Below are 14,827 nucleotides of genomic sequence, written 5' to 3'. Positions count from 1 at the left end.
TTCTCTATCACAGGCCAAGTTCACCCCATGATACACATGACCTGGGCTGGGCTATGCTGCAGAAGACAGGGGTTTTGCAGTGGGTCTTTTGCCTTTTCCACAGCAACCCTAAAAATACCAAATACATTTTGTGATTAATAAAAACATAAAAATAACGTAATAAAAGCTCCTCCTGAGACTTTCACCACTGGGTGGTGTATTGGCTGTAGTAACAACTGTTTTGCATGTCATTTTTTGCTGTTTAATCCTTCCCCTCCTCTTGTTGCAGAAAAAAAAAAAAATAAACTTGATAAGAAAAAGGCAATTGTTATGTTAATATCAAATGTTTGATCATTTTAAAGTTCTTTATGAATGGAGATTTATATCTTAAATTTTCTTCATTTCCTTTTCCTTTGACTATTGGTCAGAGATACCTGAGCTATGACCAATACTTAGGCACTCATCACAATCACACCCCAGTAACATCAAAACCATGTGTCTGATGTTAAGACTAGGAGAACCTCAGTAGTCTACTCCATTTCTCCTGGATTTGGTGATGGTAAAGTGTCCAGTAACAGAGACATGCCCAATAGCTTGCACAAGTTATGGCAGCACTGTGTACATTCCACCTCCTTTTATTTATTTATTTATTTATTATTTATTTTTATTTTTTATTTTACCTGTTTTGACACTGCAGTGTTGGAATGATACTTACCAGTGGTTTTGTACTGTAGTGCACTTTACTGTGACTGGTCCTTTTAACACTTATGTTATTTTTCAGTTTTAACTGGACTAAGGATGGAAAACCATTCAATTTATTGTCTGATCCAAGGATAATTACATTTAACAACTCTGGGACATTTGTGATTCAGAACCATGGAATCATCAGCAATTTTCAAGGGAAATATCGTTGTTATGCATCCAACGCACTAGGAACTGCCATGTCAGAAGAAATTGAACTAATTGTTCCAAGTAAGGGCTTTTGCTTTACTTTCATTATGCTTTTTAAGATGAAAAACTATGGAAAGTTACCAATGCAATATATAGAAAAACATGTATGGTTTGTAATTCGATGAATACTGGAAGGAAAACTTTGTCCTACCTGTAATGTTTATTTCATTCCAATTTTTGAGGCCAGAAATCTGAATGACAAAATCCGAGTTCAGGCATTCAGACAACAACAATGGTTTTACAGGTTTCCAAGTGCTGATACTGATGCTCCTTACAACCTTTAATGAACACAAAAGCAACTGAGTAAATTGTGTATGTATCTTCTAACACAGTTTGCTTCTAGAGGAAGGGGTTAGTGGGTAAATTAGTATAAATGTTTTAATAGCCATCTCAGAAGAACTGGGTGTTCAATGACAAAATAATTATTTGCTTTGACTTGACTATTTAAAGGCTTTTATAAAGCACTTGCTTTGCCTGTTCCATAAAACCCATAAGAATTCTTTTCTAGTTTGTATTTACTTAAAGCCTCTACTTCCTCTTGTGATGCTTCCACTTCTAATATTTTGCTCTTGCTGTAAAGAAGAAAGCATAAATATTCATGAGAATTGTAGTCTGATAAATTCTCTACCTAATCTAGCCAGACATTATTTGTGTGTGAGCTGATGCCAGCACATCATCAATATATAGAAAATAAAATATTTGGTGAGAGAAAACAGGTAGGGAAAAAGGAAGGAAGGAAGAAAGAAAGAAAGAATGGCATAAATCATGAAATCATGAAAAGGATGCATTAAAAACAGTGAACAATAAAGGAATAGGAAGTCATTGTCAGTGAAAACAAAAATGGTTGGAATTAAATCTCATTGAGAAAATAAATTTGGGGAAAATTTTTGAGTTGAAGTCATCTTCCTAATACTAGAGAAATGTATTTGATAAAAAATTAGGAACCATGTGACGTTTTTACTTTCCAAATGTTTATTGGAAAGTGAAAGCTGCTAGGAGTCATAAGGCTATAATATTTCAGCTTGTCAACCCTGACTGAGTGACCAGAAATTGAGAAGACGGTATGGCCTCCATCTCAGTGCAAGGAGCATAAAATCAGAAGCTCGGGGAGGATGGAAGAAATAGTAGCATATTACTGCAAAACAGCAGGTGATGCAAATGTTTGAAAACTCAGGAGAAAGTGATATATTCAACTGTGAGTTCATTAGTCCGATGTCAGTAGCATTCAGGGTATGGTATAAATATAAATACTTACGGGGAGAATATTAAAGTCCTGGAAGTGAATGGGAAATTATCTCAAAGATATAGATGTTAAAATCACTGATTACAGAAATATGTCCTTCCATCGTTAGCATAGAAGGCAAAGGGGAAGTTGGGTGACTTTCAGGACTGGCGTTATGGAAGTGGGATGAAATTTACTGGTAAAAAGCTTAAGGTCATCTTGCTGGGAATTGGTTAGGACAATGTTGCTACAGTGGCTTTGTACCAAGACATTTGATCACTTGTATTTTGGGAGTAGCTGAGGACAATAAAGACACAATTGGTCATAAATTCTGGATAGACATTCATGAAGTTAGAAGAGGGAAATTTAAGGCAGTACTTTCCCAGTGGAGTAGAAGGGACAAGGAATTTTAGTGTCTATGTGATGAAGGAGGGTAAGCACAGATATGTGGTGTAGGTGTGTGAGAGAGAACCAGTGATGCAGGGGAGGTTTTTTTCAGTCTCTGACTGATCACACATTTCTAAGTTCCTACAACATGTTGGTACTAAAGGATCTGAAAGCACCAGGAACACGTGGAATTGGTGTGTCCACACAGGGATGCATTCCCACTGTCTTCTAATGCTTTGCACTGACAGATGTCCACCTGGCTATAAAAGCCTATGTCTAGCAACTCAGCACAGATGAAATGGGCTATAAGAAACATGCATAATCATTTATAGCATGTCTTTGTCATTGTAAATAATTTTGAGAAGTACTCTAGGCACAGCCAGGCATGGGGGAGTGGTGGCACTGTGGTCATGCTAGAAGTAAAAAACATCGCAGGGGCTGGGATTTTTCCTGTGGGAGGGCTGCTAAGCATAATGTGTAAATGTATTGTTGTGAGCATGAAAGTCAAGATTTATTTTCATTTTAGCCAGTTTGTGTTCTTTTTTTTTTTTTCTTTTTTCTTTTCTTTTCTTTTCTTTTTTTTTTTTTTCTTCTCTTTTCCTTGGGAAATTAATTTCATGTTGCACTGTATTGTGTAATATTCCCTACTGCTTGACATTTGGTAAGGAATTATTAAGAGCATGTATATTGCTATATTGTTTTGTCTCCACTAACTTGCAATTGCTTTAAAGGACTAGCATTCCTAGTGCAGAAGAGAGCTGCACAAGGCTTAGGACAGTAGGTTAAAACTTACTGAACTAGTAATCTACATTGTCTCTACAGGTAGGATAATGCAGCTATGTACCAGATGACAACTGGATTTTCAGGCAGGATCAGGAGAGCGATGCAGACACTCAGAGCTTTGGACAGGACATAGTTATTTACTTTGGAGCCTGGCCAGGGCAATAGGGTTAATGCTTCTTATATTAAGCAAAGTGTCTCAGACTCATTAATTGTTAGAAGAGTTAAAGACCTCCTTGTCATGTTTCAGTGGAAGTATGTCACCTCCAGCAGCAGCACTGGCACCCCAGGGCTCCATTGCAATAGAACCAGACGAGATGCTTAAAAAGGGAAAACAAGAACTGGTTAATGTTTTTATCTGGGAATGCTGAATATGTATCTAAGGCAGATAATTTTTTCTTCTAATGAAAAATTGTCTATACTAGCTTAAATAAATATTAAATATACTGGTGGTAAAATTCAAAAAATTAATTGAGAAGTTACAAACCTGCTTGTTAATGAATATGAGAGGATTTTCAGTGTTACCACATGCGAAGTTCTAAATCCAGAAAATAAATAGATTGTGCAGGTAATATGTTAAAGGTATTTAACCAACTCCCACACCTTTTAAGGCGCATTTACTTTTATTCATACTCTCTGCCATTAATTCTTTCATTTAACTGTGCAATGTAGATACTGCAAATTAAATCAGGATTCAGGGAGAACAGAAGACACCTTTCATTTTCTAAAGTGCTGGATAGTCTACAGCTCTGCTCAAGTGAAAGAGATCTGCTGGTGTACAGAACTGTTGTAAATTAAGCAATCAGACACAGAAGAGTTTGGGAAAAATTACCTCTATTCACCCACAAGTTTTGAAGTGGAGACTGGTACATGTGAGATCACTACATGCATTCATGATAATGATGCAGAGGTTGCAGTGCCTTGCCAGCTGTATTCAAGTAAAATTTAAGCTACTTGGCAAGTCACTATGCCAATGAAGTGAAGAAAACCCAGCAAGTCAGACTAGGTTAGTTTTTTCATAAATTACTTTTCCACTGCACAGAAGTAGAATACCGAGTCTGTAAGGAAAGGAAGGTTGCTGCTGAAAAGGAGAACAAAAGACTGTTTACTCATAGTAGTCATTCCAAGAAAGCAATAGAAATGTCAGCAGAAATGATCGCTAAATGTCACCAACATAATGAAAACACCACACCTCCCCTACATGATGACATTAGGGAGAGTGGCGAAAATGGGGTATCAAGATTGTCAAGATTTACAAAGTCCAGATTGTTACCAGATACATGCAGAATGAAAATGAATTTAAATGGTGAGAACACAGACTTCAGCTCCCCTCCTCCTGTATTTAGAGAATCTATTGCTTGAATTACTGAGTAGGCCCAATGCCAGAAAAAGGAGAAAAAGTAGGGTTTCAACTTTTTTAATTAACTGTAGTGTAAAAGACTGTTCATGGTAGACCGTTAAAATTTATGTTCAGGATTTCTAAAGACTTTGCTCTAAAGGACCAAAGATCTGAGGATGGAAACCTAGCCTGAACATAAAATTGTCCAGGGGCAGCCTATGCTAAGGCAAGGGTGTCAGTTTCACACTCCAAAGGAAATCCAAGCCTATATTAATATAAGAATAATAATAATTAAAAAAAAAAAAAGTAATCAGAAGATATTGAGTTAATACTAGAATAAGAGATCTCAGTAACACACTTTGTGAAGGCATTCAGTAGAGCATACTCATTTTATAGAACAGAAAACAAAAGAGAGAAATTTGCTAAGAATTTTCACATAGTGGGACTAAAACTTCCTACCTCCTAAACCAGTGACCTGTACATCTGACAACTTTTCTGGCCAACTAAATCATCAGGATCACTCTGACTGTTGCTAGTGACCATCATTTTGGAAAGGATGATAGAGAGAGATTTACACAGAATAACAGACTTCACTGATTCTGTCATAAAAACTTCATTGAGAGTGAGTGGACTGACATCCATGGTCTTGCTGATGGTCAGACTTTCATCACTTTTTCAATGTAATGCAGCAGTTAAAAAAACAAACAAACAAACAAACAAACCCTGTAAATAAGCAGATTATAAACTGTACAAAGGTTGCAGTGGAAATTACAGATATAACTACTGCCTGTACAACATGGACCAGACTAACAACTGATGTACTGAGATGCGTATTGGGAGCTGCCAGGCTGCATTCAGTATAACTCATGTAGCTGGTGATTGTAAGTGATGTTCTTAATTCTTTGATATGTTTAACTGTTCACTACACAAGATATAAATATGTATAACAAATTGCTTAGCTGTTAATTGAAGTTTCAGAGGAGCTGGGAATTTCCAGGATGTAGACATTTCTTGACTATTTCTACTTTCCCTCACCATTATATCTTTTAGAGATTTAGTTGGGGAGAACTTCACATCCACAATGGATCAGACTAAACATCCATCTAGTACAGGACACATCTCCAACAATATACACAGAGAAAGTCATAAAAACAGACCTCACATACAGTGGTGTCTTCCTACAATGATTTCCCAAAATATATACTAATTACTGACTTATCATAATGAGCCAACTCGTATTTTACATCAGATGCTGGTAGGAACAAGATGCAGTGGTCCCAATGACTTCTACAGTTACTTGCAGAAGACCTTTCCCTTCAGTTCAACTTCTCAGTGCTTTTCCCAGAAACATATAGAATACCAGACTGAATGCACTCAATTCTCTAACTGGTGTAAATTCACATCCTCAATATATTTATAGTTGGGTGAAGTCAACTGTAGTTGTAGCAGTGTGACAGGAACTAAGCTATATGATGAAATGTGCTAATAGATACATGAGTAAATCTGCAGCAATCTTGCTGGTGCCAGTGTACCATGACTCAGGTTGCCATATTTCTATACAGCTAAACTCAAATTCAGGTTTTATATTGCATTGTATTGTTCTCCCTCCTGTTTGCTTTTCATTGAGATACTGCATTTTCTGAACAGATAAGAAATAGGAGGGAGTGACCTGACCCAGTCTCCTTTCTGAAATTTCTCTCAGCCAAACTAATTCGTCAGTGGTATTTCAGCCTAATCTCAAGTATGGTTTGGTCATTAAACTTTGAGTCACCCCAGGGATTAACAGAGCCTGGTTCCTTACACAAATGATTCTGGAAACTGAAAATATTTCATTTCCATGGTTTACACACTGTCAAAGCACTGTGATTATGTTTTCTGAGTGCTGTACATCATTCAAGGTTGAGCCCTGGCAGAAAAAAGTACTTGGGCAGTGACGCCTTTCCCAAGAATTTTTGAGAACTTTATATAACGCGGTATGCTTTTAGAAGATTTTTCCATAACTGAAGTCAGGTGTTTTGTCTTCCCTGTGGCTGTTTCACACATGCCACTTGATTGCTTGTGTCGTGAGTGTCCTCCAACTGGTACTTCAGCAAGCATTTCTCAGAGTCATTAAATAACTTTGTTCTCCCCTGTGTTATGGATATGTGTGATGTAACACTTGGAGCAATGCTGGATGCTGTGGCCTCTCTCATTATATCTGTGTGTTGGGAATTGCATGAAGGATTGACACGACACTTTTAGTGGTATCACTGCAAAGAGATCAATTGGTTGTAAATTTACAGTGTCCATGTGCTGCATTGATAACTCCATACAGTATTAAACATTTTCATAGTACTATTAATCTTGTATGGTACTTTCTAGCTTAATTTGGTTGTGATAGTTTCTGAGATTGGCCACAAATCAGTAGTGATTGATTCTGAAATGTCCACTAATTAAAACAGAGGAGCATGGTAAAAAAATATGTTGCCTGCATGTATGTATTGAAGACTAATGGGCAAGAGCTGAAACCTAATGTGATATTAGCTTCTTAGTCTTAATAAATCTCCTCATGCAGAATTCAGAAGCAATCATTTTTCTAGTCTTTGAGACCAATGGGGCACCAGCAAGTAAATATGTTTGTCAGGAGGTTTGACTCAGAAATTTGTTATGAAAATTGAATTTTCCTCTCTAGCAAAACTTTAAGAGTTCACAACAAACACTCCAAATTACACACTGAGGGGAAATTGAAGTTTTTCAATGTTTTTCACAACGAACAAAACGAAACAAAACAGCACGGAAAAAAAAAAAAAAACAGGAGCCCCGACCACCTCATGGTTCAGGTATCTATTAGAGACACAAGACACTGAAATTCATGGTGCTGCTTCACCTAGTAGGGACCAAAGTGGACATTTGGGCCACACACTTAGATGAATACCTGCACTACCAGCTATTGACTACAAGACAGTGATTTTTCACTGTCTTCTGGTGGGAATTACTGTCTTCTCCCATAATTAGTTAATTATTGGCAACAGAAACTGACTGAAAAGGCCAGTGGCTATGGCACACAGTTGGGATATTGGAGACCCATGTTTTGTTGTTTTGCCAAATGAGGCAGAAAATGGGTTTGAATAAAAGTTTCCAATGCCCTGTATAAGTAATCTCCTTATTGGTCTATTTGCTGGCCTCCTGCTGTTGTTGTATTAGTCCCTTAGAAATCCTTTATCCTTCACCTGATCCAGCTTTCTTACCTTTGTTGAGAGTGGTGTTCTTTTGGGAAAAGTAAGCTAGCTTTAGATCAACAAATTGGCTTTTTCCTACTGGAAAATGTTCCCCTTCTCCTGCAGTCAGTAGATGCACTTTCCAAGGCTTAATTGAGGATTATAGGTTATTGCACATATTGTTCCCTCCTTTATCTGAAATACCACCTACAGAATGTGTTATGCTCATTAGCTCCATTTTGTTTCTCCTAAGAATTCCTATTGTATTAATAATCCTTCCGGTGATAAAATCTATGCCCAATCTACATTCAGGCAATCAGCATTGTAGGGATTGCTTCTTTTTGTGTTCACTAATCCTAAATGAATAAAAGATCCTCGGAGTCCTGGCCCTATGCTTCTCGCCCTCTTTCTTTGGTTTGACTTCTGCTGTGTGACACTGCAGCTATCATGCAGTGCTGCTGGACCACTGATGTTTTAAATTTGCTATCAGAGTTCCTTCTTATGACTTGAACACCAGGATGGCAATATTTGCTGTGCCAAGTTGGCTCTGTACAGCCAGGATGCTTTCATTCCTTAGCTTTTAATTGCTGTTAATTTTACTGTTTAATGCGGTTGTCTGAACTGAAACTTTCACGAGTTTAAATTTGCCTGGAATGAAATCAGAAGACAGTGTCCGCCCAGAAACTGTCTTAGCTAAATTCATTTAAGGAGTGGTTGCTTTCTGCAGACTACTTTCTTTGCAGAAATGTCTGAGTTGCAGCCTTCCAAGTGCTTGGTTTGGGGTGGGTTTCAGCTCACCTCAGTTTCCTCTCTGCTCGGATGCGCTCCAATTGCATTTTGGGCTGCTGAGACCATCCAGGTTGATCAGATTTACCAAACACCATTCAGGCTTCGAATAGTCTGCTTACTCTAGGTGTTAATCAAGTCCTCAATCCATGAATTATTGAACCTATATTTAATAATAATATCTCCCTTGTGCACCCCTGTGTATTCCTTTGTGCAAAGCCCGTACCTGTGCCTTGCTGAGAAAGGCTGCAGGTCTGCACAGCAGACAATTCACACCCGAGGGGGTGAGGAGGCAATATTGTCTTTACAGAAGCATTCATCTAATTCAGGAGAATTCATCTAATTCAGGAGAGGGATAAGAGACAGAAAGACTCCTGCCACGAGGCAGAATAGCTGCCTGGTGTCTGTCCTCAACTGCACTGACTTGCAGTGGCTTCTTGGGAACTACTGCTTAGCCAGGACTTCCCAAAAGACACTGTACTCCCAGATTGATCTCGTATCTCCAGGGATCCACCTGTGCCCTATTCTCTATGCCCATGTCTGACTCCCACTTCAGTTCTCTGTGGCCTTTACTTGTCCCTCTTAGTGCAAATAAATGAACTGTAGAAAGCATTTAAAAATAAATGCATTAAAATAAATCGTAAGCAAACCTCATGGGTATCACAGACAAATGTTAAACTTCAGGAATGAATAAAGCTAGCAAAAAAATCTTGCTTTTAGTAGAATAAAATCTTAACCTGTATCACTTGTAAAAAATGGTAGTAACTAAAGGCAGAGAATGCAAAAGATGATGTTAAGGTAAATATTTCATTAAGGACCATATTAAAGGGGAAATTTTCAAAAGGGTAACAATAAAAGAGGAACTTATTTGCTTTTGTACAGGTGTACCAAAATTCCCGAAGGAAAAAATTGAGCCCCTTGATGTAGAGCATGGTGATTCTGTGATCTTGCACTGTAACCCCCCAAAAGGCATCCCACCTCTGCATATCTATTGGATGAATATTGGTAAGTAACCAATTTGCACACAATGCATACAAGGAGACTCAAAACATTTGTCTTCCAGAGCAGTTTCATTACAGATTTATAACTGATGGGAGTGTAATTATGCAAATGCTTAGGAAAAAGATCTGGATATTGGAAAACAAAATTGAAAAATTGGGAATGGAGTTATATTTTTACATAACTCAAAGTTAAATTGTAGAGTACATTGGTGCAATATATTATTAAATATTAAATATCAGAAAGCTTAAATGTCAGTAAATAAATTTAAATAAAGTAAATTTACCAGTAAGTAGGCCTACTGCATTTATAGTAGAGAGTAAAATGTGTCAATATATTATTATGTCTATCATTACTATTTTCCTCTTTACATAAACTAATGGTTAATTTATGTTAAGAAAAAAACCTTCTGTCCCAGGTATGCATAACTGTTTCTTTGTGGTTTTCTGTCACATCTGCAGCATTTGTATTCTGTAAGAATTTCTGGCTCTTGAGCAGCAAAGTAGCACCATGACATGAAGGGTTTGTTTCTGACACTGACCAAGTACTTGCAGAGACAGGGTGCCAGATTAAACCTCTGATCTTATGAGGCAGCCTCGCTACTCCTGACATACATATTTAGCGCAGACCTGCATTTGGCTGGATCAACAATGAGACAGTACAGCATCCTTGGTCCATACTAATTCTGTCCTGCCCTCATCCGTAGTTAAAGAAGAGCAAAGTGCTTGGGAGACTGGCCATAGGGGACATCTGCAAATGGTGACCTCCATACCAGCATTGCAGCAGGCCTTTGTATCAGGGACAGGTGCTGGTCATTTCCTTTGACTTGAGCAGGAGCTGTGCCCTCAGCATTGTATATAGGATATTGATAAATAACCCATGGGTTGGGCTGGGCTTTTTGCCTCTTTCACGTCAAAGTTAAATTCTGTATCTGGAAGCAAACATATGACAGGAGAGCATTAGTAGTCATATTGGTGAAGCAGCTCAGTATCATTACCATATCATAATTATTTTTTCTTGCTAGATTTGCAGCACATTCCGCAAGATGAAAGGGTCTCCATGAGCCTTAAGGGAGATCTCTACTTCGCAAACGTGGAAGAAAATGACAGTCGAAGTGATTATTGTTGCTTTGCAGCGTTTCCAAGACTGAGGACGATTGTACAGAAAATGCCAATGACACTGAAGGTTTCCCGTTGTAAGTCTGTGGCTGGGTTATTTCTTGCTTTCTGTTTTTCTTTTTTAGCTCCCCAGGCAACAGTGAATGCAGATGTGTGCCCTGTGCCTCTGATGCGATTCCCTCTGAAGAAAAAGCATGCTACTGTGCTTATTCCTGCATTATTAACCTTGTCCTAGCACTAAATTCAAGGGCTAAATGCTTTTTGTATATGATGGGGCCCCAAAGCAGCCTTTTCTCTCTGCTGCTTTCCCTACAGTAAAAGATGATGGTGCATGAGGGAAATCTGCTTCTCTGGTGGTCCAGTGGGTCTCTGATGGGACTTTAGTGGGGTCTCGAGGACTTTGTGGTCTCTCTGTCCCTAGATCCAGGCCTGTTTGCTCTGGGTGCAGCAGTGAGGTCGGGAAGAACAGTGCCCAAGGACCAGGCTGCAGGCTCAGCCCTGGAGACCTCTGTGCCTTTGCTTTCACCACGTGTCACAAAAAATAGAAGGCACAACTGTCCCTCCCCTTTTCCTCAAGGAAAAACGAGATGCTAGTCAGCAGCAAGCCTTGTAAATCCCTTGTTGGGACCTCAGAAGCAGCAGCAACTTCTGTGATGGCCCAAGGCAGCAAGACAAGCTGCTTTTGGGGCACTCTCAGCTGCATTAAATCAGCAAGGCCCTGCAGGAGCTGATGGAGCTAAGGCAGCTTACACCAGCTGGAGAGAGCCACCCCTTTTCTCTTCAATCTCTTTTGGATGTAATAAATTCTGGTGAGGCTCATAACATGAGCTGAGACTGCCTGTGCCCTTGATATCAGTCTTCTGGTTCACTAATGCTTCTGACCTTTTGGGCTTATGTAGCCCAGAAAGCAAAGGAGATTTTTCTTTGTGAATGAAAGCCTGATTTTTAATGTATGATTTTGAGAGTTTCTTGTTGGGATAAAAAGATAAAGGATTAATAATGGGTTTGTATGTCTTAATACTTGCTTAAACCATATCTTGGGATAATAACTGTGAGGCAAATAGCAAAATGACATGTTGCCCTTCATAGCTTTTACAGTCCCACACCCATGCACATGCAGATTAGAGAAAAATGGGGCAGGGTTTGATACAGAGACCTCTGAAGGAAAGACTGCAGTGACTGCATGTTGCCATCGAATTCCTGAGACTGGGTGCAAGCGTAGAAGTGAGGTGTGCAATTGCAAGGTTTTGTAAACTTAGCTGGGGACTGCCCCCTCTGCTCCAGGCCAAGTTTCTGTTGAGGAACTATATTAAAAAAATACACAGAAAATAAGAAAAAATAAGCTGGAAAAAAAATAATAAAAAAAATCTTTTTGGTAGACAGTTCAAGCTTAGTGATTTATTTATTTTTTTATTACACCTGATAGGTAGGATGATTATATCACCCTTGAAGTATTTTGCAGAATATTGCATATATTTAAAGGCTTTCTTTGTTTTCAGGAATTCATTGTTCATCTGTTGATTTACATTATATTTTGTTTGTTTGTTTTTCTTTTTATGGCAGATATTTATTGGGGGGGACATTGTTTTGTTTTGGTTGCTTTATCGCTTCTTTTCATTCTATATCAACTATGCATGTTTGTATTTGGTTGTCACTTTTATTTATTTCAGTTAAGCATGCTAATGACTCAGGCTCACCTAATGCTGCGGTTACTAAGGGTGAGTTGAATGCATCTGTTACTTAGCCTTTAAGCTGAGAAGCTACCAGCTGAAATGAAATGTGAGATGCTGCTCAGGGGAAAAAAAAAAAATCACAAAAGATTTTTTATTGCAATGGGATGGATTTAAGTGGTCCGTGGAGTACAATTTGCTCATCTTGTACTTTTTGACAGAAGGATTTTTAACAAAGAGGTCTTCTTACTCAAGAAAGAAACATTCGCATCTCATAATGTAATATAAGGACGGAGACTGGCGTCCTGGGTTTCTTGTGTTATCATTTCAGAACAGGAGCTGGATTCTCTGAATCTTCCTCTGGTGGTGAGGAAGATGCTTGCATTAGGCTGCTGTCCTCTGAACCATGAATTCATGTCTAACAGGTCACCCTGGGGCTGCATTACTCCAGGGCGAGCTTAAGGCTTGGATTTGCAGAGCTTTAGCTGCTCTGTGTTAATTGTGCACATCTGTAGCTGTATGCAGGGTGAATGTGAGATGGTTTGCCTCTGTACTGTGCTGTTTGATATGCACCACAGGTAAGCACTCCAAGAAAGCAGTTCTCATCCTGGGGATTCATGTCTCCCCTTGTTCTGTGTCCACTTCTTTGTGGAGCCATATCCTGAAAATGCTGAAGTTTATGCAGACAATGTGGATAAGTCAGAAGGCAGATAGTGGTTATTCTTGCAGTTCTCCACCCCATTAACTTCATCTTAAAATACTTAAGAATGAGAGTCTGTTTTTTCATATTTAACTTTTGATGCTGATTTATTTTAGTTAAATTCCTCCTGAGAGTGTCTGTTAATTTTAAGATCCCACATTTGAAACTCTCAAAAGACCTTGTTCTGTTGGACAAGTGCTGGAGTTTTTGAAAAGAGGGTCCTTCCTAACTGTTTGGGGATAGATAGCTCAAAGCACTGATAAATCCTCAAGACTTTGCCCATGGAGGCTGCTGCCATTTGTGAGCAGAACAGGCAGGGCTTGTGTGGAGAGACCGACACTCCAAAAAATGGTTATGCCTCAGAGAAATGCCTGAACTCTTGTGTCTGGGAGGGGGACTGCCTGCCTGCCTTTGGAAGCAGGTGGCGAGGGGCAGATGGAAAGCAGGTGAGCATGCCCAGGGGCACCAAAGTGTTCTGCTGCAGCTTGGAGCACTTGTGACATTGGTTTGTAGAAACAAAAAGCAAGGGGGTGAAAAAAAGACAAGATTTTCCAGAAAGATATACATGTATGTAGCATTTCACCAAATCATCCGGAACTATTTTTGTAGAAGTACTACCATTTGGGGACATTCATTACCATGTTAATTGTTATTATAGTGATAACTGGATAGCCGTTTAACTCTATGCATATTTTGTCGTGAAATCATTGTTTGGGCGACTGGAACAAATGGTCCGTTGAAATCAAATGCAGGTCAATCTTGTTTTATTATTTAAACAGTCTTCGATACAAATTGTATCTCCATTACTGTAGATTTAATAATTATAACAAGATGGACAATTTTGTAGGGTATTAAATTCGGAAAGATGTGTTTCCATCTGAGATTTAAAAGATGATGGAGTCAATGCAGAGCAAAGGTGCTAAGAAAGACAGTGCACACCAGGTCAGTGATTGAAATGGCCAGTGTATCAAAAATTGGCCAAGATTTATGATAGAAAGGGGCCAATGTTTGGAATTCAGGACCTGAAACCTTAGAAAATGAAGCTTCTTTAGTACCTCTGCTTGCTGTTATTACTGTATCTATTTTCTGACTGTAAGAAGGAGAAATGGGAGAGTCCTGGATTGGTCTTAAATCATATAAATCAAAAAGAAAATTTACAAATTGATGTCAGAAGCCTTCTGACAGGAGTAATATTTGTAGCAGTATTGAAGGATAAGCAAAGGCTCTAAGATTTCATATCTAACTTATTTTATTTCATTTTTATTTTATTTTAGCAAATTTTATCAAGGAAAGAAAACCCAAACTGCTGATCCCTCCTGAATCTGCTGGAAGTAGCTCATCAGTCACTGTTATCAAGGGAGGTGTCCTGCTACTCGAGTGTATTGCTGAAGGGCTGTGAGTAACGCACAATAATGCACAGACTTATTCACCTTTTGAAACATAACTGAGGAATGAAAAAGCTAAGTTAAAAATTATTCTCATAAAAACGTATGTACATACCTGCTCAGTTTTAAATTGAACCTTTATGTAAAGTTTTTCTAGAGCATGCATGCTCCTTGTAAAGCAGCACAGAGTTTTGACAGCTCTAGTTGTGACTCTGTCTGTCCTAAGCATGGCAGAATATTTCAGTGAGGATATGCTCACTGTAATAATACAGGGAAGGGTTCAAGCAGATGGTATGTGCTGGGAAATGAGATCA

At 38.6% G+C, this 14,827-nt stretch overlaps 1 protein-coding gene across 13 annotated transcripts in view; it reads left to right on the top strand.

Moving 5' to 3' along the window:
* CHL1 (cell adhesion molecule L1 like) overlaps positions 1–14,827 on the top strand; it is a 153,579-nt gene that overhangs the window by 73,008 nt on the left and 65,744 nt on the right. For 10 of the 13 annotated variants that reach the window (XM_084531343.1, XM_084531350.1, XM_084531347.1 and 7 more), the window contains 5 exons: positions 761–951; positions 9,524–9,646; positions 10,665–10,835; positions 12,429–12,476; positions 14,403–14,523. In XM_084531343.1, coding sequence (XP_084387469.1) covers positions 761–951; positions 9,524–9,646; positions 10,665–10,835; positions 12,429–12,476; positions 14,403–14,523 — 654 coding nt within the window. Of the gene's footprint in view, positions 1–760; positions 952–9,523; positions 9,647–10,664; positions 10,836–11,574; positions 11,762–12,428; positions 12,477–14,402; positions 14,524–14,827 lie in introns of those variants that run through there. The other 3 variants (XM_084531353.1, XM_084531345.1, XM_084531346.1) reach the window with 3 other exon arrangements.

This window comes from Aythya ferina (genome assembly GCF_964211825.1).
Source record: "Aythya ferina genome assembly, chromosome: 10".
In the NCBI taxonomy this organism is placed as follows: Eukaryota; Metazoa; Chordata; class Aves; order Anseriformes; family Anatidae; genus Aythya; species Aythya ferina.
The sequence above is the reverse complement of the archived record's forward strand: the minus strand, read 5'-3'. Positions and strand labels throughout refer to the sequence as shown.